The sequence below is a fragment of the Podarcis erhardii genome, assembly GCF_964252035.2.
Source record: "Podarcis erhardii genome assembly, chromosome: 4".
Lineage (NCBI taxonomy): Eukaryota > Metazoa > Chordata > Lepidosauria > Squamata > Lacertidae > Podarcis > Podarcis erhardii.
This window is the reverse complement of record NC_138508.1, coordinates 96,017,073-96,039,296: the sequence shown is the minus strand read 5'-3', so window position 1 is coordinate 96,039,296 and position 22,224 is coordinate 96,017,073. Positions and strand designations below refer to the sequence as shown.

General features: G+C 43.5%; 1 protein-coding gene and 1 long non-coding RNA gene across 3 annotated transcripts in view; both read right to left on the bottom strand.

Moving 5' to 3' along the window:
• LOC309339976 overlaps positions 1-22,224 on the bottom strand; it is a 637,095-nt gene that overhangs the window by 82,733 nt on the left and 532,138 nt on the right. The window lies entirely within an intron of this gene.
• Positions 1-22,224, bottom strand: part of CLDN10 (claudin 10) — a 540,011-nt gene that overhangs the window by 58,960 nt on the left and 458,827 nt on the right. Inside the window, exon 2 of one of the 2 annotated variants that reach the window (XM_081858352.1) lies at positions 13,233-13,397. In XM_081858352.1, the coding sequence (XP_081714478.1) occupies positions 13,233-13,397 (165 nt within the window). Of the gene's footprint in view, positions 1-13,232; positions 13,462-22,224 lie in introns of those variants that run through there. The other variant, XM_081858351.1, reaches the window with a different exon arrangement.

Below are 22,224 nucleotides of genomic sequence, written 5' to 3'. Positions count from 1 at the left end.
CGCCTAAAGTTCCAAAGGTAAGGAGTATAAGAATCCTGGGAATTATCGGTTACGCCTCATAGATCTACAGTTCCAAGCATCCTCAGCAACTTACAGTTCCCGGGATTCTTGAGGTGTGGATGCTTAAAGATAAAACCACAATAAGGAAGGAGAGGGGATGTCTTGCCACTGCCCATCAACCATTAGCACCAGAGAGGAGACTGAGCGCGTGCACAGGTCTCCCCCACAGAGGTGCCAACTTGAATAAAATATTCAGTTACAAGACACAGCACATGCACACCATTTGAATGGCAACGCCCATCAACTTTGGGGGTCCCCGGCCCAGCAGTGTAGCTAGCCACTCGGGTGCCTGGTGCGGCAGCCGGGGTGAGCCACCCATGGGGGCGGAGTGATTCGCCTGTGGGGGTGGGGTTAGCTGCCCATGGGGGCGGGGTGAGCCTCTCTGATGCTTGGAGCCTCTCCGCTGCCTCCCCCTCAGCTGTAGGATGGCTGAGGTTGAGACAGTAGGCAGACACAAGTCCCATGCTGCCGTTTCAGGCAGCGTGGTACCTGCAGGCGCCTATACCACCACATCACTCCTAAAATGTTTCATAAACCCAATTTTATTTTATTTTGTCACCCACCCCCTCAGTGATGCCACCTGGGGCGGACCACACACCCCACACACCCTTTCCTCTTCCACTGCCCCGTGTGATGGCCTGGGGCTCGGACTCGGAACCAGAGGAGTCTCAGTCTGCACCAGATCCTTTGCCTCAGGCGGCATCTGAACCAAGTTTGCGGCCTGATTCTGAAGAGCCCCAGTCTGCACAGGTTCCCCTGTAACAAACACCAGCTGGGCCGAGTCAGGGGCCTGAGCCTGCCCTGGCTCCCGATGCGGGGATTACCTTGTTGCCTTCACCTGGGCAATCACCTACAGGTGCTCCACTACCAGTTGTGTCAGGAGAACCTGAGGTGGCCTCTGGGTCTAGTAACCCACCGACGTCTCCCGAGGTGCAGAGACTAAGGTCTGAGAGAAGGAGAGACCTGTGTACTTGCAAGGAGGAGTGCTCACCTTTGGGTGAGACAGGGAGGTGAGTCACCAGGGGATCAGGACCAGCCGCTACCCCGACAAAGATAAAAGGCTGTTGGACCCTGCCCCAGGTTTCAGGAGCAACATTGCTGTATGCTAGATCCTGCCTGAGATCCTGTACCTGTCCTTGCCTGGTTTCTTGCCTCGTGTCCTGCCTCGGCCCTGTTGGACTGACTCCTAGTGGAACCTTCGGATTCTGGTCCGGTCCTGAACCGTGTTCCATGGGTTACCCCTGGGCCCAGCACACCCTGGCTCTCTCAAATATTTTATTGGGTCCCCCAAAAGGACCCCAGCCCATTGGAGTTGGTTCCTATGCTTCCCCGCTATGGTCAGGTCAGGTATATTGCATTTCTATTTAAATGAACACAATTAGTTCTAAATTTGCATCTGCACATGTACATCAGCGTGTGCACATTTTAGGCTAATATGTGCCGTATTTTGCCATTTTGGGTGTGTGTGTGTGTGTTGCAATTCTTCTTTTTCCGGTGATGTGGCTGGGGAAGCCCAGCCAGATGGGCGGGGTATAAATAATAAATTATTATTATTATAAATTATTATTATTATGTGTCAGCATAGAGAGCTTCTGTCCCAGCCTGACTATATTAATTACATTTATTTCAGGGCATTTCTTGCTGGCTAGGGCTGATGGGATTTGTAGTCCAAAACATCAGGAGGGTACCAGGTTGGGGAAGAATGATCTAGAGTACCACATCAGCTAGGTCTGACTCATTACCAAATGTATTCTTATTATTATCATTATTATTAGGGAGTACCCTTAGTTGAAGACTTGATGATACACCAGTCATCACAATTAATATCAAATAAATTGCTCGTGTCAGTAGCAGTAGGTCACACTGTGTTAGATAACTTAAGCAGCTCCAGGTATTTAAACTATCTGAGTTTGTTTAAGATATGCCTAATTAAATTTCTAATCATACTTTAAATGCTTAATTCCAATGCAGGTAATGAGGTAAGGAAGCATTTTGAAAGGAAAATAAAGATCAGTGTGATTAAATATAATTCTCCATGTTGCTAGTTCCAAGTTCCCCATGGCAAGAAGCTGATGAACTCTGATTTATGTGGGTTTTTGTGCCAACGTACCAATGCGGATTCCATTGGAGTTCAATTAGCTTACAGGAGACCACACAATGCATTTATTATCTCATTTGAAACAATTTTGCCAACAGTTTTTGAAAAGCAGGTTTGGAATGTGTTTTTGCAGGCATTAATTATTTTAATGAGTGATCTAATCATACTGTTTAGCTTGGGTCAGGCTATGTACGACAACAAGTCCCAGCTCGATTACTCGAGGAGCTGGAAGGTTGTGCAGCACGGAGCTTAGAGGGGAGTAGTTTGGGATTAAAAGATATGACGTGGGTCACCCAACGTCCTAAGGATGCAATACTCCATCCACACCAAGAATTCTGTCCTTTCACTTTCAGAAATATCACAACAGAGAAGCTGCAGTTGCAGAGGTTCTCCTGTGCAACTTGGAGCTGAAAAACCTCTAGGGGATTAAAAGAGGGTCAGGCACAAACAGGTTCTCTTCAATAACTCAGGGACCACCACCAAATTTGGCTGGACTCCACACCTTGCCTTTAAATCACTGTTATACTACTTTAACAGCCATGGTTCACCCCCCAAGAAACTGTAGTTTATTAAAGGTGCTGGAAAATGTAGGACTGTGGCAGGTCTCCTAACAGCTTTTGGCACCTTTAAACTTGTTGTTGTTTAGTCGTTTAGTCATGTCTTCGAGACCCCATGGACCAGAGCACGCCAGGCACTCCTGTCTTCCACTGCCTCCCGCAGTTTGGTCAAACTCATGCTGGTAGCTTCGAGAACACTATCCAACCATCTCGTCCTCTGTCGTCCTCTTCTCCTTGTGCCCTCCATCTTTCGCAGCATCAGGGTCTTTTCCAGGGAGTCTTCTCTTCTCATGAGGTGGCCAAAATATTGGAGCCTTAGCTTCAGGATCTGTCTTTCCAGTGAGCACTCAGGGCTGATTTCCTTAAGAATGGAGAGGTTTGATCTTCTTGCAGTCCATGGGACTCTCAAGAGTCTCCTCCAGCACCATAATTCAAAAGCATCTTAATTCCGGCTTGGGATTCATCCAGCCCAGCCTTTCGCATGATGAATTCTGCATGTAAGTTAAATAAGCAGGGAGACAATATACAGCCTTGTCATACTCCTTTTCCAATTTTGAACCAATCAGTTGTTCCATATCCAGTTCTAACTGTAGCTTCTTGTCCCACATAGAGATTTCTCAGGAGACAGATGAGGTGATCAGGCACTCCCATTTCTTTAAGAACTTGCCATAATTTGCTGTGGTTGGCACAGTCAAAGGCTTTTTCACAGTCAATGAAGCAGAAGTAGATGTCTTTCTGGAACTCTCTAGCTTTCTCCATAATCCAGCGTATGTTTGCAGTTTGGTCTCTGGTTCCACTGCCCCTTCGAAATCCAGCTTGCGCTTTTGGGAGTCTCGGTCCACATACTGCTTAAGCCTGCCTTGTAGAATTTTAAGCATAACCTTGCTAGCGTGTGAAATGAGTGCAGTTGTGCGGTAGTTGGAGCATTCTTTTGTGCTGCCCTTCTTTGGAATTGGGATGCAGACTGATCTTCTCCAATCCTCTGGCCACTGCTGAGTTTTCCAAATTTGCTGGCATATTGAGTGTAGCACCTTAACAGCACCATCTTTTAAAATTTTATATAGTTCAGCTGGAATATCATCACTTACACTGGCCTTGTTGTTAGCAGTGCTTTCTAAGGCCCATTTGACTTCACTTTCCAGGATGTCTGGCTCAAGGTCAGCAACCACACTACCTGGGGTGTACGAGACATCCCTATCTTTCTGGTATAATTCCTCTGTGTATTCTTGCCACCTCTTCTTGATGTCTTCTGCTTCTGTTAGGTCCTTGCCACTTTTGTCCTTTATTATGGTAATCTTTGTACGAAATGTTCCTTTCATAGCTCCAATTTTCTTGAATAGATCTCTGTTTTTTCCCATTCTATTGGTTTCCTTTATTTCTTTGCATTGCTTGTTTAAGAAGGCCTTCTTGTCTCTCCTTGATATTTTTTGGAAATCTGCATTCAATTTCCTGTATCTTTCACTATCTCCCTCACATTTTGCTTGGCTTCTCTCCCCCGCTATTTGTAAGACCTCATTGGACAACCACTTTGCTTTCTTGCATTTCCTTTTCGTTGGGATGGTTTTCGTTGCTGCCTCCTGTATAACGTTATGAGCCTTCATCCATAGTTCTTCAGGCACTCTGTCCAGCAAATCTAAATCCTTAAACCTGTTCCTCACTTCCACTGTGTATTCATAAGGGATTTGATTTAGATTGTATCTTACCGGCCCAGTGGTTTTTCCTACTTTCTTCAGTTTAAGCTTGAATTTTGCTATAAGAAGCTGATGATCTGAGTCACAGTCAGCTCCAGGGTGATTAATATACAGAGAACAATAATTATACATACTTTGTCAACCTTCTGAGAAAAATACAAAACATTAAACAAAACCACAAAGACTTGCGAACTACCCAGTCTAAAATGAACTTATATTGTCTGGTTTCAATAGAATTTTCAAATGCTTAACTCAGTCTTTTGGATAAGTTCAAAAGGTAAGATCCTGCTTGCGGATTTGCCATCTGGTTGGCCACTGTGAGAACAGGATGCTGAACTCAATGGCCCATTGGCCTGATCTACTAGGCTGTCCCTGTCAAAAAACATTTGCTTTAAAATGTGCATTTGGTATTGGTACCTGTTGCACGGAGCTCCCAATTGTCCAAAACTCTTTGTAGCAGATAGCCATATAACAGCCACGCAAGAAATATGTAAAATAACTAAGCAAGTATTAGACATCACCCCAGAATTGGCCCTACTAAACATCTTCCAAGACAACAATGCCCATTTACACCACAAAGAACTCATAACCCACCTACTTTCAGCAGCCAGAAACACCATAACCAGACACTGGAGAGACCTGTCAGGAGTAAGCATGGACCAATGGTACCAAATAGCATGGGAAACAGTCCTACTAGAAAAATTAACCAATAAACTGAAACTGACACGGGGACAAACAGAAGAAGACGCCTTTACCCCGGTATGGCTCCCCTTTATCACATACACAGCCCAACAAGACAATGACAATAATCCACCAACAGCATACAAATCAATATGGCTAACCTGATCCTAAACACACCCCCCCCACTCACACACGAAAACAAAGATCACCACAGCCAATCACAAACAAACAACCACACCCTAGGCCAACCCCAACTTCTCTCACCACCAAAGGAACACAAGTGAACAGCACAAGCAACGCTGACACCAAACCCTACATACATTAAGCATAACAGAAACATCGCCACCCGACCCCACCCCCACCCATCTTCCCTCCCTCCACCCCTTCTTTTTTTCTCTCCCCCTAATGTCTCAACAAATGAAACGGATTTGTAAAAATGTTACATGGAAAAAATATGAGAGACATTACACTTACTTCTGTAAAACAAGAAAATCTTTAATATATTTTTTTAAAAAAAATATAGGCAGATTTCTGGTTTGCATGGGTTTGTAGGTGAATAGAAATTTAGGGTTGCCTTTTACAAAATGGTTGGCGCAAATTGCTGTCTTTCTCCAGGTTTCAGCTCCCTCCTCCATGTTTAAGTTTTAACCACTTTTCTTGGGTAGAATGAACTGCCAGCTACTGCAGGCAACACAAACCGAGGCTTCCGTTGCAGTTAGAAGGATCAGAATGTTAAAACAGCTTGGCCTTTTGCAAATGTAAAGAAACGCAAATGAAAAAAAATATGTAGTGACAATTTAGATAACTATTTTGATGCATTTAAGATTTGTTAACTATTTTGCCTTTCTTCTGAAGATGGGAGCAGCTTTTGAAGTTCAAATAGATCGTTTTGCTGCGTGCAACATGTGAAGAGCTTTGCTGTGTCATTCTAATTGTTTATATACGCTTATCTGAGTTCTGGAAGACAACATTCAAGGAGCTGTGACTTTCTGGAATTTTTCCATCTAGGAAAGGAAATATAAAACTCCTGAGTCCTCATTTCCTTTGGAAATCTGAATCAGGGCTTGTTTGTAATTTTGAACGAATGGGTGGTTTCAAAATGATATATTCCGGGAATAGTGTGCATCTTGTTGCCATCTGAAAAATAATAGACAAAGTCCACCTACCCACCCAGTTTTGTCTATAAAGATAACCTATTAGTTAATAAGATTTAACATCTCAAGGTTAAGGGGTGCACAAAATAAATGCCCATTGTGTGCTCATGTCCAAAAAACTCTTGGTTGAAAGACTTTGGTGCAGGGTGGCTTTGATTTAAATCGAATCAATTTAAATCACAATTTAAAATTATTTTTAAAAATCATTTATTTTTTAACCACCCTGAGGCAAATTAATTTTTTTTTAAGAGTGTGGAAGGTTGTATGTAAGAAGCATCATTGCCTGTGATATTGATATGCAAAACTATCCCACTTTACATTTGGAAAAGGCATTTGGGGCTGTTTTGTGGTGTGCCCACAATTAGCAAAAGCTGCTCAGGTGTGTCCATTGTTGATAACAATACCACTTTAAACTCTCTTTAAAAGTGTATCCCCTGACATTAATAGCTCTATAACCTGTAATGGTGCCATTTTTGCACTTTTCTTCTTCTTCTTCTTTGATTTTTAATGAGAAATTTCTACAAAAATTGTTTATCTCCATGGTTATCAGTATGCTGAAAAACGAAGTCTTAGGACAAACCTAGATCTGCACTGTGTATCTCTCAATAATCATTGCTTTTTTAGTGGCACGAAAACAGGAAAAAGAGTTAATGGATTAACAATAGATGAAGGGGGGAAATGGCGCAAACGCATTTGATATTGTGCGCCCTCATTTGAAATAGACTGCTGGCTGGATGGTCCTGAGGAATTCAATTGCTAACTTTAATGAGAATATTAAGTAACAGCACTATGCAAGATGGGTGAACTGAGGTAAAATTCAATTTTACATCGCCAATGGATGTAGTTCAGAGCTGGACAGGTAGCCTGGTACAATCGAGGTTGGATTACTGCAATGCATTATATGTGGGGCTGCCTTTGAAGATGGTTCAGAAACTGGTGCAGAAGACAGTGGCCAGATTGTTGACTGGGGCAGGAACATATTGAACTTATCTGAACATATTGCCCCAATTCTGGTACAACTCAATGCAAAGTGCTGATTTTGAGTTATCAAGGCTTATGCAGCTCAGGACCCCAGTAGCTTAAGGGCCATCTCTCCCCATATGTACCAACCCAGAACCTGCAGTCATCACCTGAGGCCTTTCTTCATGTGCGCCTTTCACAACAGGTCCAGTGGGTGGGGACACAAGAATGAGTTTTTTCAATAGCAGCTCCCTGCTTGTGGAATGTTTCTCGTGCAGATGTTTGCCTGGTGCTCTTTTTATTTATTTTCTAAGAAGTGGGCAAAAAATATTCCCTTTTTACCTACGTTTCTGGCCTTTAATTTTGAACGATTTTAAGTCCCCATAGCCTCTTTTGGTGGGGCAGGATCTGTAAGACCCGTCTTGACATTTTTATAGATGTGTTTTTGAAGTGTTTTTATTAGTTTTGAGGTTGCGCTTGGTTTTAGTATTTTGCTAGAAAAGCAACTAATACCATTGAAGTTTCAACATGGCAGATTGGATTTAAAGTGCTTCCAAACTGTTGGCTCCTAACACTACTCAGCCATAGATCTTCTCTTGTAAGCTACCTTTAGAACTGCAATTACATTTCTAGACTTTGGGGTGGGTTATAACACTTTTTGTGAGTATACAGTGGTACCTCAGGTTAAGTATTTAATTCGTTCCAGAGGTCTGTACTTAACCTGAAACTGTTCTTAACCACTTTAGCTAATGGGGCCCCCTGCTGCCGCTGCGCTGCTGGAACATGATTTCTGTTCTTATCCTGAAGCAAAGTTCTTAACCTGAAGCACTATTTCTGGGTTAGCGGAGTCTGTAACCTGAAGCATATGTAACCTGAAGCGTATGTAACCTGAAGTACCACTGTACATCCTTTTTCGTGAGTATACACCCTAGGCCGATATTTATTGAGATTATCAGCCTTTTTTGCCTAAAATTATTATTGCGCCTTGCCTGGAGTACTATTGATCAAGAGATGAGTAGGGGAGAGGGGGCAGGATATGTTCAGGCAATGGAGGAAGAGACCAAGGTGCAGGGAGAAGCCCTTTCAGTGCTTACAGACAGAGGGAGGTACAACTTTGGGGTCCAGCTGGTTTTGGTTAGGAGGAGGGTTGCTGAATGCATTAAGGCTATCACTTTTACTGAACCGCTCTCTAGACATCAGAATTTAGGAGACTGCAGAAATTAATGGCGACACTGTTGGTTGTTAATCCTTTGTGTTAAATTACAATTTATTTACCGTACTTTGTGCAAAGGAACTCAATGGGAACCAGGGAAAATTTAACCTCAACCTGTCTTCATCGGCCTGCCACATTCTGCTAGAACGTTACAGAATGGAATGTGCAGTATGTTCCCTCCTAGATTTTCCATCCATCCATCTATCCACCTAACCTGTAACCCATCCATGTATTCACCAAACATAACAATGTCTTGACTGTTTCCCAATGAACGTTTCCAAGGCAGCGTAAAGTAAAGATGTCAGAAAACAGAATCCTAGTAGAGATAGATATCAATTGCACACATGGCAATATAAAAACAAGCAGTAAACAGACCTAATTACACATATATGGTTTATAGCATTATAAAACGGCTAAGGGCATGTACACAGTGTGGGATAATGTGCATTCAAAACTGAATGCAGGCACCTTTTGGGGGTGGGGTACACATGAGTCATCCTCATGCCCTCCCTGTCCCACACTGTTTGTCCATATAAAATGCATTTTGCTGGAAGAGTTGCAATCCGTTTTGTGCTGAGATTCCCGCCATTCTCCAGAGGAGGAAGAGACTGTTATGTACTGAAGTTCTCACCCTGGGCCAGCAGGGGGATACTGTAGATAGTTTTCACTCAGGTCCACATATGCAAATAAGGAATTGAAAGTGACGTTCAGTGATTGAATAGTTACAGAAAGTTGTTACAGTTGTGTTGTAGTGGAGCTCTATATAAGCAGCTGGCTGAACCCTTCAGTTCAGTTCTGTTCTGGCCTGTGAATAAACAAGAGCTGTCTGAAGAATCGCTGTGTCGTCTGACATGTTCACCCACAACTTAACAGAGACTGTCCTAGGCACTGTGTCTTCCAAAGCCAGCCTGGGGTGTTCTTAGGTCTGCAACTGCTGTTCCTGAGCTTTCTCCTTTTGTCTTTTAGAGCTTATCTGGATATTGTTGGGACAGGTTACAAAGACAAGAACCTTATGGTTTGATTACTTCCTAACTCCTTTCTCTCAGCTTGCCTTCTCCAGACTGCAACCCCCTTTCTCCAATGTCGTCTCCATGGAAGGTAGCCACCGGGTTATCAGCATACCAATCCACAACCAGTAGCCTTGGATCTCTAGGGGTTAGGTCTAGAATGGAAAAAGCCTTCTCCAAGTCCATCTCCTCCTGTCTCTTACTCCTCTGGGGGGGTGTGTGTGGCAGGAATCATTCTGTGCGCTGTGCCTTTCACAGCCACCTTGGTGTCTTCTGAGGTCAGAATTATGCATGCGATATGAGAAGCAGTACAGTAACTTAGCAACCTCTGTATACTGACATGCACCCCCTGTTTAGCAGGATAATAATGTACCGGTTTCCAGCCCTTCTCTTTTGAAAGAGAGTTTGCTGTGGCACTCCGTTGCAGAAGTGCTAAAGAAAAGGGAGTCAAATCCCCATGTCTGCAGCGATTTTGTATTATGAGATTATCCTAACCGATAGTTGAAAATGCTTGATTTCTGATCAGTGCCTTATTTCACTTAGTGTAATACTATACATTGGAAGTGCTTGCACAGTGTGTTTAAAATTAGCATCGCTGCTGCTGCCAACTCATTTGAGCAAGTGCTGTTATCAACGAGCTTCTTTCTCTGAATATGAGCTACAAGCTCCTAGTAGAAAGAAGTGGTTCAAGGGCTGCGTAGCTTTTTGTCCTGGGGATTCATAAATGCTTGGAGCACCATGATTATTATCATTACTTGGCGTGTTAAAATTAAACTAATCTTAAAAGGCTCACCGTAACAAACAGCAATATAGGCTTGCTATGGCCATCTGCGTTATCCATACTTACTGAAGGATTCGAAAGGGAATTATCAAGATCCCAGCCTCTCCATTCCCACTTGTTTATTGGCTGTGCCATTTTGGCTACAAAAGCAATAGCATTCTTTCCCTGAAGACTGGAAAGAGCGTTTACAAGCCTGAAGGGAGCACTGGTCGGAAGCCATAAATTCTGCATTCCAGGTGATAAGCGAGAAGTCTGTGGGACGGGAGGAGAGTGGAGCCTACAGTTACCGAAAAAAGAAATGCAAAAAAAAAAAATGAGAGCTGCATTTTGACTTCAACAGCCTAGCCTAATTTCTCCTTAGCTTAGAAGCGGGTGACTTCAGTTCATGGTTAAAAAGAGATGTTATGTACTGATTGGAATAGGATCCAAAAGGCAGCAGTCTGATTGGTCCTATAACAATAGGGTGCAGAATGCAGCAGTCTGATTGGTCCACAGGAGCCACCCAATCCAGCTCCAGGTGGAAGTGAATCCGCAACCTGATTGGCCTACAGGTGAATCCCGGAATTAGCCAATCACGTGGGGCCCATTCTGTAAATAATGTATATAAAGCAGACATTCTGGGGGAACTTCCATTCCTCCTCACGACTATGAGCTGAATAAAGAGCATGAAATCCACTCTCGACTCCGAGTATATTTCAAAAGACTTGAACCACAATCCTAGGTTCAGACAACATGCTAAGCCAAACCTCACTTAGTATATTTCAGAAGACTTGAACCACAATCCTAGGTTCAGACAACATGCTAAGCCAAACCTCACTTAGTTGCCACACTAACCTAAAAAGCCAGGGAGGGAGCAAAACAGCTGTGATTTCTTCTTCAGAAGGTAGCACGTGTATGCTAAGACCCGGTTTTGTTTTGTGTGGATGTGGGCAATGACAGCTATTAACCAAGTTGCCCTAGTGCATGTGCGACTACTTGGTAAACTGGGAAAATCCATTCCTGACAGATATTTTTTCCTTTAAAAATGTTTAGGGGTACTCTCATTTTGACTCAAGAAAACCACCATTTTATAGTTCAAATTGGGGGAAATAAATACAACAAATGGACAAAAGTACAAAGATTTACAAAATGTTTAGGGGTATGTGTACCTCTGCGTTCCCCTAGAAAAAAATGCACTGCATATAATGAAGAGAATTTTAACACTCTCTTGCTGTCAGACATATGGCTAAAACTCTCCTTATCCTTTACCCCTCATGTGTGCTAAAGCTCCTCAAAATTAGCATGCTGCTGCTGTCACAGATAGAGAACTACCTTTTCCCTAGAATGTGGGAGGCCTGCAGTATTACTTGTCTCAAATTTTCCAGGTACAAAAAGACTATTAATCTCAAGGAAGCCACCACTGTAACAATCCCTTGTTTTGACAAATGAAGAACAACTGTGGTTCTCCTTAGTTTGGGTAGAATGGATCAGAAAGGTCAAAAATAAGTAAGGATGGATTAATAGGCACAAGCGAAGGATAATGATTTTTCTTGGCCTCTATTCCGTACTGTACAAGAACTGAACTATTCAGGTTGAGCTCTTTAACCCCAAGGTAGCTTTTGCCAACACTGATGCATTAACTCTCCAAGGAGTAAGGCAGAGCGTTTGTTCACATCCAGTAAATTTATAGATTCATGATCTAGATCTGTTACCTGGATTAGCCCTATCGCCCTATCATGGACATAAAGTTCATCCTCAGTGTGGAAGCATCTAATTGTAGAGATCCTGGATCCATAATTGTTATTTCAAAGGGTTGCAAGCAAGTAGTTTTATAACATTTTAATTTATTTCAAAAGTATTGCAAGTTGCCTGTTACTGCTACCATTTTGTATTTGATGTTAACAGGTATTACTGACCATGTACATATAAACATGGTTGATGTATACCAGGGGTGGCCACCTCCCAAGAGACTGTGATCGACTCACAGAATTAAAAACCCCTTTTAGGGGTTCAGGTTTAGGAAGGAGGAAAGCCAGATTCTGTTTTACCAATGATAAAGAAAAGGACCCAGAGATCGACCACGATCTACCAAAACCTCCTGGCGATCTTCCAGTACATCGCGATCAACCTGTTGGACATCCCTGATGTATGCTAAGAAGCCTGGCAATGTCCTTGTTTATGTTTATTTTAATATTAGTTTTTATTAGTTTTCCAAATTATTACAGATCAGACCAAATTACTTTAATACAATTTCTTAGAAAAAAACAGGTTCCCTGCTCCTGTTGCAAACATATGTCCATCACTTCCTCCTGAACTGAACTGGACAAAGGAAAATAGCAATTAACTCTCCCAACACACCAGGTCTGAGAACAACGTTTATGAAGGATTTGAAATGGATTTTGTATTTATGATAAATAACACAGGGGCTGTATGTAAGGAAAGAATAAAGGTCAGCTGTGAGTATGGACTACAGTCAAACCTTGGTTGTCAAACGTAATCCGTTCCAGAAGACCGTTTGACTTCTGAAACGTTCGACAATCAAGGCACAGCTTCTGATTGGCTGCAAGTACTTCTTAAACTCAAGCGGAAGCTGCGTCGGATGTTTGGGTTCCGAAAAACGTTTGAAAACCTGAGCATTTACTTCTGTGTTTTCGGCATTTGGGAGCCAAAATGTTTGAAAATGGAGCCGTTCGAGAACCAAGGCTTGACTGTAACATCAAGAGAAGGATTAAGTGGATATTAGCGAAGAGATGAAGTGGCTACAGGAGGAACTGTTTACGTTTGATTTCGTGAGTGTTGAAGACCATAAGGAGCAGAAATGGCAGTGGCGGCAGCAACGAAGGGAGAAAAGAGTGGTGGCCAAGAAAACAGGGCTTATGCTAGCCTCCCAGCAGTCCCCCATTCCAAATCTCAAATGTCAATGACTCAAACAAGCATCCTAATCTAAGCATGTACCCCCCCTACAAGTATCATGAAAGCCGTATTCGTTCCCCATCTAACAAGATCCACACATACATATAGATACCCACCCTCTAGTTCCCTTTCACTTACTCTCTATTTTGAAGATGGTCAGGTGAGGTCTGCAGTGAAAAGCACCCAGGGCATTTCCTGCACAATTCATCCAGAGACCCTGGAAGACCCACGTCGCTGTGATCACAGACGAAGCCCTGCTGGTCACTTTCCATTCGTTTGAGACCGTGGCTGCAATAATCGCTCCTATTCCACAAAAACAAAGGGCGAATGCTATAATCTGTACTCCGGACATGTTCCCAGGGTGAAATCTCCAGCAGTTTATTCTGCCACAACGGGAAGAGGAGCACACTTTTTGCTGTCTAGTACAACATTAGCAAATTACACAAGGGAACAAGTGTCAATGCAGATGCAAGTTTTGTTTTTCTTCATGTCTGGCTAGCATCTGAAATCATGAGCCTCAAGCTTTTGCGTGAAGAAAGGGTGCACAGTACTGGCTTAGCAATATTTAGCAACGGCAACAGATAGCAGTATTGACGTTATTAATTTGCAATTCCAGGAAGGCTAGTTTTTGAATATATATATATATATATTTCTCTTCTGGCATTCTGTCATATAAGTTAATGCTTAATTTTTAGTTAAGCTCAAACGCAAAACAGCTCATTGCTAAAAAAAAAAGAAAAAAAGTGCAGAGTCCAAGTTGCACAGTAGCACTTGACAATTATTTTAGCAAAAGGTCGTGAAAGAAACTCAGGTATGCTTCAAGACTGGCTCCCTTCACCAGATTCGTTGCCCCTCCCCCATCTTTAAAGGAATTGCAGAATTAAAATGAGTCCTGTCTTTAGCATATACACATCACAGTATCTGAAGGTACTCACCTTGCCTATTGATTTATTTTACAGATGTATTGTGGCATCATCTAGATGTGAGTTACGCCAGGAACTCGTGGAATGGCCAGGGCAAAGTGGTAGTTCTCTGCTGGCCCTCCATCTGTAAAATATGAATATTATGGACCCACCTGACAAACTGCTAGAATTATAAAGCTTCCTCCTCCTTAATCTCAGTGTTAATGGAGATCTGCCCTATGTGGTAAGCAAACCTTGTGTTTTTGTCAATGTCAACATCCATTTCCCCCTGTGCTTCACCATTAGCTCCAGTGATGAAGAATTCTGCCTAGGTACTGTAGCCCTATACCAGACTTCAGTTCTCTGCTACTATAAAGAATGTCTGGGCACATACATACCCTGATGGATGTGTATCACTTTTCTTTTGTATTAAGTTATTTAAAATGGCACAGCACTTGATACAGTTCTTCCTTTCTCAGACATCTGCAAAACGTATTCTAATATACGGTATATATTGGGCAGTTCATTTTTCTGCTTTGAGCCTAGTATGCAATGAGGTCTTTCAAAATCATCCTTGACTGGACTTGGAAATCTGGGGAGATCTCCTTTGACTATTACGCCAGGAAGTGTCTCCTACCAAATCCTTCCTCGTTTTCTCCAGTCTCCGAAAGACAAGTATTCTATTTTCAATTTCCTCTATCCAGAGTGAGGGCCTTGTGTTGCCAGGATTGGTGCTATCTGCTCCGACCGTCTTGTCCCTGCGAGAACCTGGCTGGCTGAATTGTGCACAAGCTGCACTTTCAGAACTATCTTCAAAGGTAGCCTCATGCAAAACATATTGCAGTAATCTAATTTACAGGTTACCAGAGCTCAGGTAGCAGAAGTTAGGCTGTCCCTTGTCCAGATAGGGGCGCAGCTGGGCCACCAGCCAAAGCTGATGAAAGACATTCCATGCCACCTCAAGCGAGAGTGATGGACCCAAGCTGCATACCTGCTCCTTCAGGGAGAGTGTAACCCCACCAAGAGCAGGCAACCTCCTATCCATCTGGTCCAGGAAACCACTAATGATGCCTTATCTGAATTGAACACTCTATTGGCTCTCATCCGGTCCACTACCTAGTCAAGTCATCCTTCCAGCACATCCATTGCCACACCTGCAAAGGAGAAGTAGAGCTGGGTGTTACTAGCATATTGCTGACAACATCCTCAGTGTTTTCTTGTAGATGTTATATGGTCTAAACCACCAAGCATCTTCGGTTTGTTGATCAGAAGGTGGTTCAAATCCCCAAGACGGAGTGAGCTCCCATTGCTCTGTTCTAGTTCCTGCCAACCTAGTAGTTCAAAAGCACACCAGTGCAAGTAGATAAATAGGTACCACTGCTATGGGAAGGTAAACGGCGTTTCCGTGTGTTCCGGTTTCCGTCATGGTGTTCCATTGTACCAGAAGCTGGCCACATGACCCGAAAAGCTGTCTGTGGACAAACGCCGGCTCCCTTGGCCTGAAAGCGAGATGAGCACCGCAACCCCATAGTTGCCTTTGACTGGACTTAACTGTCCAGGGGTCCTTTGCCTTTTCTTAATATCACATGGACCCTGTAGAACTCCACACTGAAGACTCCATTTTAGAAAGATATTCTTATGTACATTTTCAAAATTCTAATTCATTCATTCAGCCTTCATTGGCATAATAAAATTCTAATTCACAGTGGGTATAATTTTTCAGAGTTATGAAAGTTTTGTTTGAAATGTCACGATCAATATATGTATGTCCTGAACTGCTTAGTATAAATGAAGAGAACATAAAAAACCCTTTTAAATTGTGGTTACAATGCCACAGTGAGCCCTCTTGTTAAGAAAAGCCCTGTGGGACATCATGGGATGTCACTTAGAAAACAGATGCAGACAATTTTGCAGCAGTACACAAAGTTCTGTTCTCTAGATGCTTCATTTCCAGTAATATGGTGAAATTTCCCATGCCTACTGTATCTTCTAACTTTTGGACCATTTCAGTAATTTTAGATTGCATTGGGAGATCAATCGGCCATTAGTTTGTACTGCAACTGTTTAAATTGACTTCCATGGTGGCAATAAGGTACACTTTTCCTTAGCACCTGTCATCACCATCATCATCATCATCATCATCATCATCATCATCATCATATTTCATTGTCACCTAAATATGCTAGACTTTGTACAGCACTACTTTTAAGGCAACCCAAGGGCGTGTCTGGCTGGCTGAAACCCTGAAAATTATATCCACACAAAGCTTGAGAATGGTAAAGTTAAGAAGATAGATCCTGATTGAATTGTCTGAATTCTCAACTAAATTGAGGTAGGCCTGATCTAGAAAGGCAATGCTTATATTCTTAAATTCCTCTCGTTTCCTGCCATTTAAACTACGTGTCATGCTAACATTTCCCCTGGAATTATTGAAGTTTTTGTTGTCAGTGCTTAAAAAAACCCCAAACAGACACAGAGACTGCAGTATTAACCAAAAGACTAGTGAAGAGAAGGGCTTCCTAATCGTTTTTCCTCCTGGGGTTTTCTTTCCAATCAAGAAGGCGGAAGATACAAGTACACGTCTCTTTGCCCCCTCGGGGTGGTGCACTGGTTGGCAGGGGGAGATGTGATTTGCCGCAAAAGAGGCAGAACAGCTGCATGAAGCCATTTCCACTGGGGTGGGGGCAGGGTGCACACGAATCTGGGACCTGTGAGTTTAGTCCTCACTGATCGCAACCCTTAAAAGTTTTGAAGTGGGAGGAGGAGGAAGTTAATTAATAATTTTGAGTAATTTATTTCAAAGTTAAAAGCTAATGTGTTAATCTATTTGAACCTTCCTTTTGTAATCGTGCAGCACGGTAATGCGTGAATAACAACTTTATCCTGGTAGACAAATGGGCCTTTGGATTGTCAGGAGGCTGACAGGTCACATAGCTTTTGGTAATGATCTCTCTCGTATTACTGCCCAACCCTGTTAGTTTGCATAAGCTCCGTAGAAGAAGCAATAAGATGGACATGTGACCTGGACTTGGGCAGGCCAAGTGAAAGGCCTTCGGAACACGGCAAGAAATGAAACATAATATTCTTATTATTCACAATAAGAAAAGAGTATTGGGAAATAATTCATAATGAATTGAAAAAATTGTTTAAAAGTACTTTTCCAAAACAACAACAACACCACAGAGTCCTTTTTGTTGGGGATAATTCAGACGGAAATTCCCAGGTGTCAAAAAAGGTTATTTATGTATGCCACTACTGTGGCCCGTGTTTTGTCAGCCCCAAAATGGAAAACGAGCAAGGTCCCAAGCAAAGAAGAATTTGGCAGCTCAAGCTGACAGAATATGCACAGCTTGTAGACTTAACATATATAATGAGGGAACAAGAAGAACATATGTTTAAAGAAGATTGGAAAATATTTATTGAATATATGGGTGGAAATTCTGTACATTTGAAAACATGGGCAGCAGTAAGATAAATTCAACAGTGTAAGTTTTGATGGCTGTAATAATGGAATACTGAATGGTTTAGTTTATGTAAAATATGCAGGGATTTAGGTTATGCAAAATGAACCATGGAAAGAGAAGAAGGGAAGTCATTGATACTTTGTGTTGTTGTTGTTGTTGTTGTTTAGTCGTTTAGTCGTGTCTGACTCTTCATGACCCTATGGACCAGAGCACGCCAGGCACTCCTGTCTTCCACTGCCTCCCGTTTAAATGAATATTCTAAAATGTAAAACAAAATTTAATAAAAATTATGGAGGGGGAGTGGGCATTCACCAGCTTTAGAATCAAACCTGAATCAAGCTGGGGTCTGACTCTCTGGCTACTGCTCATTTCTAGCTCAGCTTTCATACACTCTGCTCTTGTCTTCTAACTACCAGCCGGGTGCGGGAAGAGGCCCAGCCCTTTGCCCTCTGGCACACTGCAACTTCCTATGTATCATAAGACACAGCTGGGAGAGCCAGTGTGGCATAATGGTTAGAGTGTTGAAGTAGGACCTGGGAGAACAGGGTTCGAATTCCCACCCAGCCATGAAACAACCTAGGTGATCTTGGGCCAGTCGCCATCTCTGAGCCTGATCTACCTCACAGGGTTGTTGTAAGGATGAAATGAGGAGGAGGAAAACCACATACACCACCTTGAGATCTTTGGAAGATAAAGGCGGTGTTATAAATGAAATAGCTAAATTAAATAAAGAAGGTAGATCAGTGGCACTTAGGTAGGGACGCAGGTGGCGCTGTGGGTTAAACCACAGAGCCTAGAGCTTGCCGATCAGAAGGTCGGCAGTTCGAATCCCTGCGACGGGGTGAGCTCCCGTTGCTCGGTCCCTGCTCCTGCCAACCTAGCAGTTCGAAAGCACGTCAAAGTGCAAGTAGGTAAATAGGTACCGCTCCGGCAGAAAGGTAAACGGCGTTTCCATGTGCTGCTCTGGTTCACCAGAAGCGGCTTAGTCATGCTGGCCACATGACCCGGAAGCTGTACGCCGGCTCCCTCGGCCAATAAAGCGAGATGAGCGCCGCAGCCCCAGAGTCGGTCACGACTGGATCTGATGGTCAGGGGTCCCTTTACCTTTACCTTTAAGGCCACAAAGACACTTACCTGACCTTTTCAGGAATGAAACAGATTTTAATCCTTGCTGGATCCAGGATCCCAGGAATTAGAAGGGACTTAGGCATTGTACACACTAACCCCCTCCCCGCAACTCACAACGATATTGTCTTTATGCTTATGTCCAATCTGCTCTGATCTCATCACCATAGGACCCAACTCCTAGAGGTTGAGGTCCCTTTGGCTCACCCCCCTTAAATATTTGAGAGGGCTGCTTCCTCAAAGTTGATGGGCATTGTCATTCAAATGGTGTGCAACTGCCACGTCTTGTGGTCTATTATCCGGGACGGGGCTTACTTGCCCCCCTTACCAATATTTTTTTTTCAGATTGGCACCCCTGAAGCAGTTGTGGAAAAGGCCTTGGTCCAGTTTTACAGCATCTGTTTTACATGCAGGTCTCAGGTTTGGGCTGGGAATGTCTATATGAAATTCTGGAGATCTGCTGCCAGTGTAGTTACCGTAATGCTCTTCTAGTTGGATCAGAGATCTGTTTCACTATAAGTAAGAGTCTTATGTGCCAAAACCTTATGAGGTTTCAGAGCTGAATTAGTTTTCTAGTCTGTGCCAGGCAGATTTGGGTTCCTTCCCCCATTGTTTTAATGCTTCAATGGTTCTTTATCTTTTAAGTTACAAAAGGTGATTGCACTGGGAACTCCTTTGTCAAAACTTCTTTCTCTCTCTAGGTCAGCAGGGAGCCACTGCCACTTGGCCCATTTTACAGATTAAACATTCCTGCGTTGGTAACGATGGAAGCATCTGCAAATCTTTGGATCCAATTTTCCAACCACTCCAAATGTCACAGCGCATTCTTCCTCACGCACTGAGAACCATCTCCCCGTTTTCTTCATGCGCCAGTTGAATTGGAGCTTTCACATCCTCTGGGAACGAGAAATGTTGTTTTGGACCTCAGAAGGCCCTCTTGTCTTTTATGCCGCAGTCTAGAAAAGCTGATAGAAATTCACTTTCTTTCATAGCATGCCAACGTACTCCATCTACCTTAGTGGAAGGCAAAAGCGTGTGAGCAAAAATGGTAATGTATCAGTTGAAGAAATATTGCGGTACTATCTATTCCTGTGTTCGTGAAACCCAGAGGTGGCCTTTGTGGCACCCTATCTAGATCAGTGTCTCCCAAACTTGGGTCTCCAGTTGTTTTTGGACTACAACTCCCATCATCCCTAGCTAGCAGGATCAGTGGTCAGGGATGATGGGAACTGTAGTCCAAAAACAGCTGGAGACCTGTTTGGGAAATACTGCTCTAGATGCAGTTTAATTCTCAGCTTCCATCATCCATATTAGCTATGCTGGCCGGGCTAATAGGATCTGGATAATACCATGTTGGCTTTATTCTGCTGCTCGATAACATATAGGTGCTGTCTAAGTACAGTGGTAAAAGGTAAAGGTAAAGGGACCCCTGACCATTAGGTCCAGTCGTGACCGACTCTGGGGTTGCGGCGCTCATCTCGCTTTACTGGCCGAGGGAGCCGGCGTACAGCTTCCGGGTCATGTGGCCAGCATGAGCATGACTAAGCCACTTCTGGCGAACCAGAGCAGCGCACGGAAACGCCGTTTACCTTCCCGCTGGAGCGGTACCTATTTATCTACTTGCACTTTGACGTGCTTTGAAACTGCTAGGTTGGCAGGAGAAGGACCGAGCAATGGGAGCTCACCCTGTCGCAGGGATTCGAACCGCCGACCATCTGATCAGCAAGTCCTAGGCTCTGTGGTTTAACCCACAGCGCCACCCGCGTCCCTATAAGTCAGTGTTTCCCAACCTTGTGCCTCCAGCTGTTTTTGGACTACAATTCCCATCATCCCTTGCCACTGGTCTTGCTAGTCAGGGATGATGGGAGTTGTGGTTCCAAAACAGCTGGTGGCACAAGGTTGGGAAACACTGCATAAGTACAGTGGTACCTCGGGTTAAGTACTTAATTCATTCCGGAGGTCCGTTCTTAACCTGAAACTGTTCTTAAGCTGAAGCACCACTTTAGCTAATGGGGCCTCCGGCTGCTGCCATGCCGCCGGAACACAATTTCTGTTCTTATCCTGAAGCAAAAGTTCTTAACCTGAAGCACTACGTCTGGGTTAGCGGAGTCTGTAACCTGAAGCGGTTGTAACCTGAAGCGTATGTAACCCGAGGTACCACTGTGAATTATTTGCTTTACTGAAGCCCAGTGTTAGTAACTGTTGTGGGGATAAATCAGAAAAGTAAAGCTTTAGGTTGACAATTTTAGTCCAAGCGCTCTTGTATCTTGCGATACTAAGGGTAGTAGGCCAGTGGGGTTTAAATTTAGGCAAAGCCAGTAATTAAATGTCCTACGCCAAATCTGTAATTCGACAGAGGGGAGGTTAGCCTCTAAGCGCAATGAAGCCTTTAATTGGCTGTGACCACCTGTCAGCACTTCTCTTATCATCGCTAAATCTGAGCATGGGAGAGAGATTTCCCCACGCAATTCGGACACAAAACCGGTCACGCTTGTAGGCACAAGGTGAGAAATGCAGGCAAAAATGTAATCTCTCTAAGGCATGAGGGTAGCAGAGTCAAAAGTTCACTTCTGATATTGTTCAGCACACAGTAGGAGAGCATACAGCTTGGGACTCACCAAACTGAACCGAAGCCACCAGCCGTCATCTGTGTTGACCCGCCATGTCACAGGCAGGCAGCAGATAGGCGTAGCCAGGGTTTATGGTGGGGGGGGAGAGGACAAACACTTGTCCTGTTCCAGAACCGAGCTACCTGTCATGCAATAGGTCAGTTTGCAGAAGCCACGCCTATCACTCAGTTGGGTTGCCAGTTGCATCGCTAGAATGTGCCACAACATTGTCCAAGTGACCTCAGCGAGCATTTCAATTTCAGATATTCTCATTATTTCTACTTTTAGTTAAGTATTTTTATTTACTTGATTTGGGGGGACACAGCTGCCCCCCGCCCCACCTACACCCATAAGGCAGCATAAATGGAAAATCTATCATATTTGGTTGGTCGGCTGTGTTTGATTTGACTGGTCACATCTGTGGTGAAATCTGCATTCACTCACAAACAAATAGGCCATTGTACAGATGTCTTCGTTTCATGACTGACAACAATCTGAAATTGTTAACAATGTTGCTGACCCATGGTGACAGCAGAGTTTGCATCTTTCGCTCCGTTCAGCCTTGCTCTGCCAAGAGTATTCAGACAAAAAGCTATTAAGGACACCGCCTGCATGTTTTGGGTGCGCCTTCCAACAAAGACTGGCCCTTCCTATAAGGAAATATTAAACCCTTAGGATTAACAACGGCCACAAAAGAAGCCTCTCTAAATACTTAAAAGGCTGGATTCCAGAGCCCAGTGTTATGCACAATAGAAACTCTGCCAACAGCAAAGGGTATATTGGAGTTTTATAAAAAACTGTAAGAAACTTTACTTCCCAAGGGAACAATTCTATGCACGAGAAGCTGGCATAGAGGAAGCCACTGTAAGTTACGCTAGTGTAAAGTACACCATGTGCTGCTCTGCCTGGCAAGAGGGAAAACAAAATAGTGTTTTAAGCCAGGTTGCCAGGGCACATGACCAAACTCAGCAGGCTTAGGGAATATGCAGAAATGGCAAAACTTACCTGGAGAATATATTCTTTTTTTAGT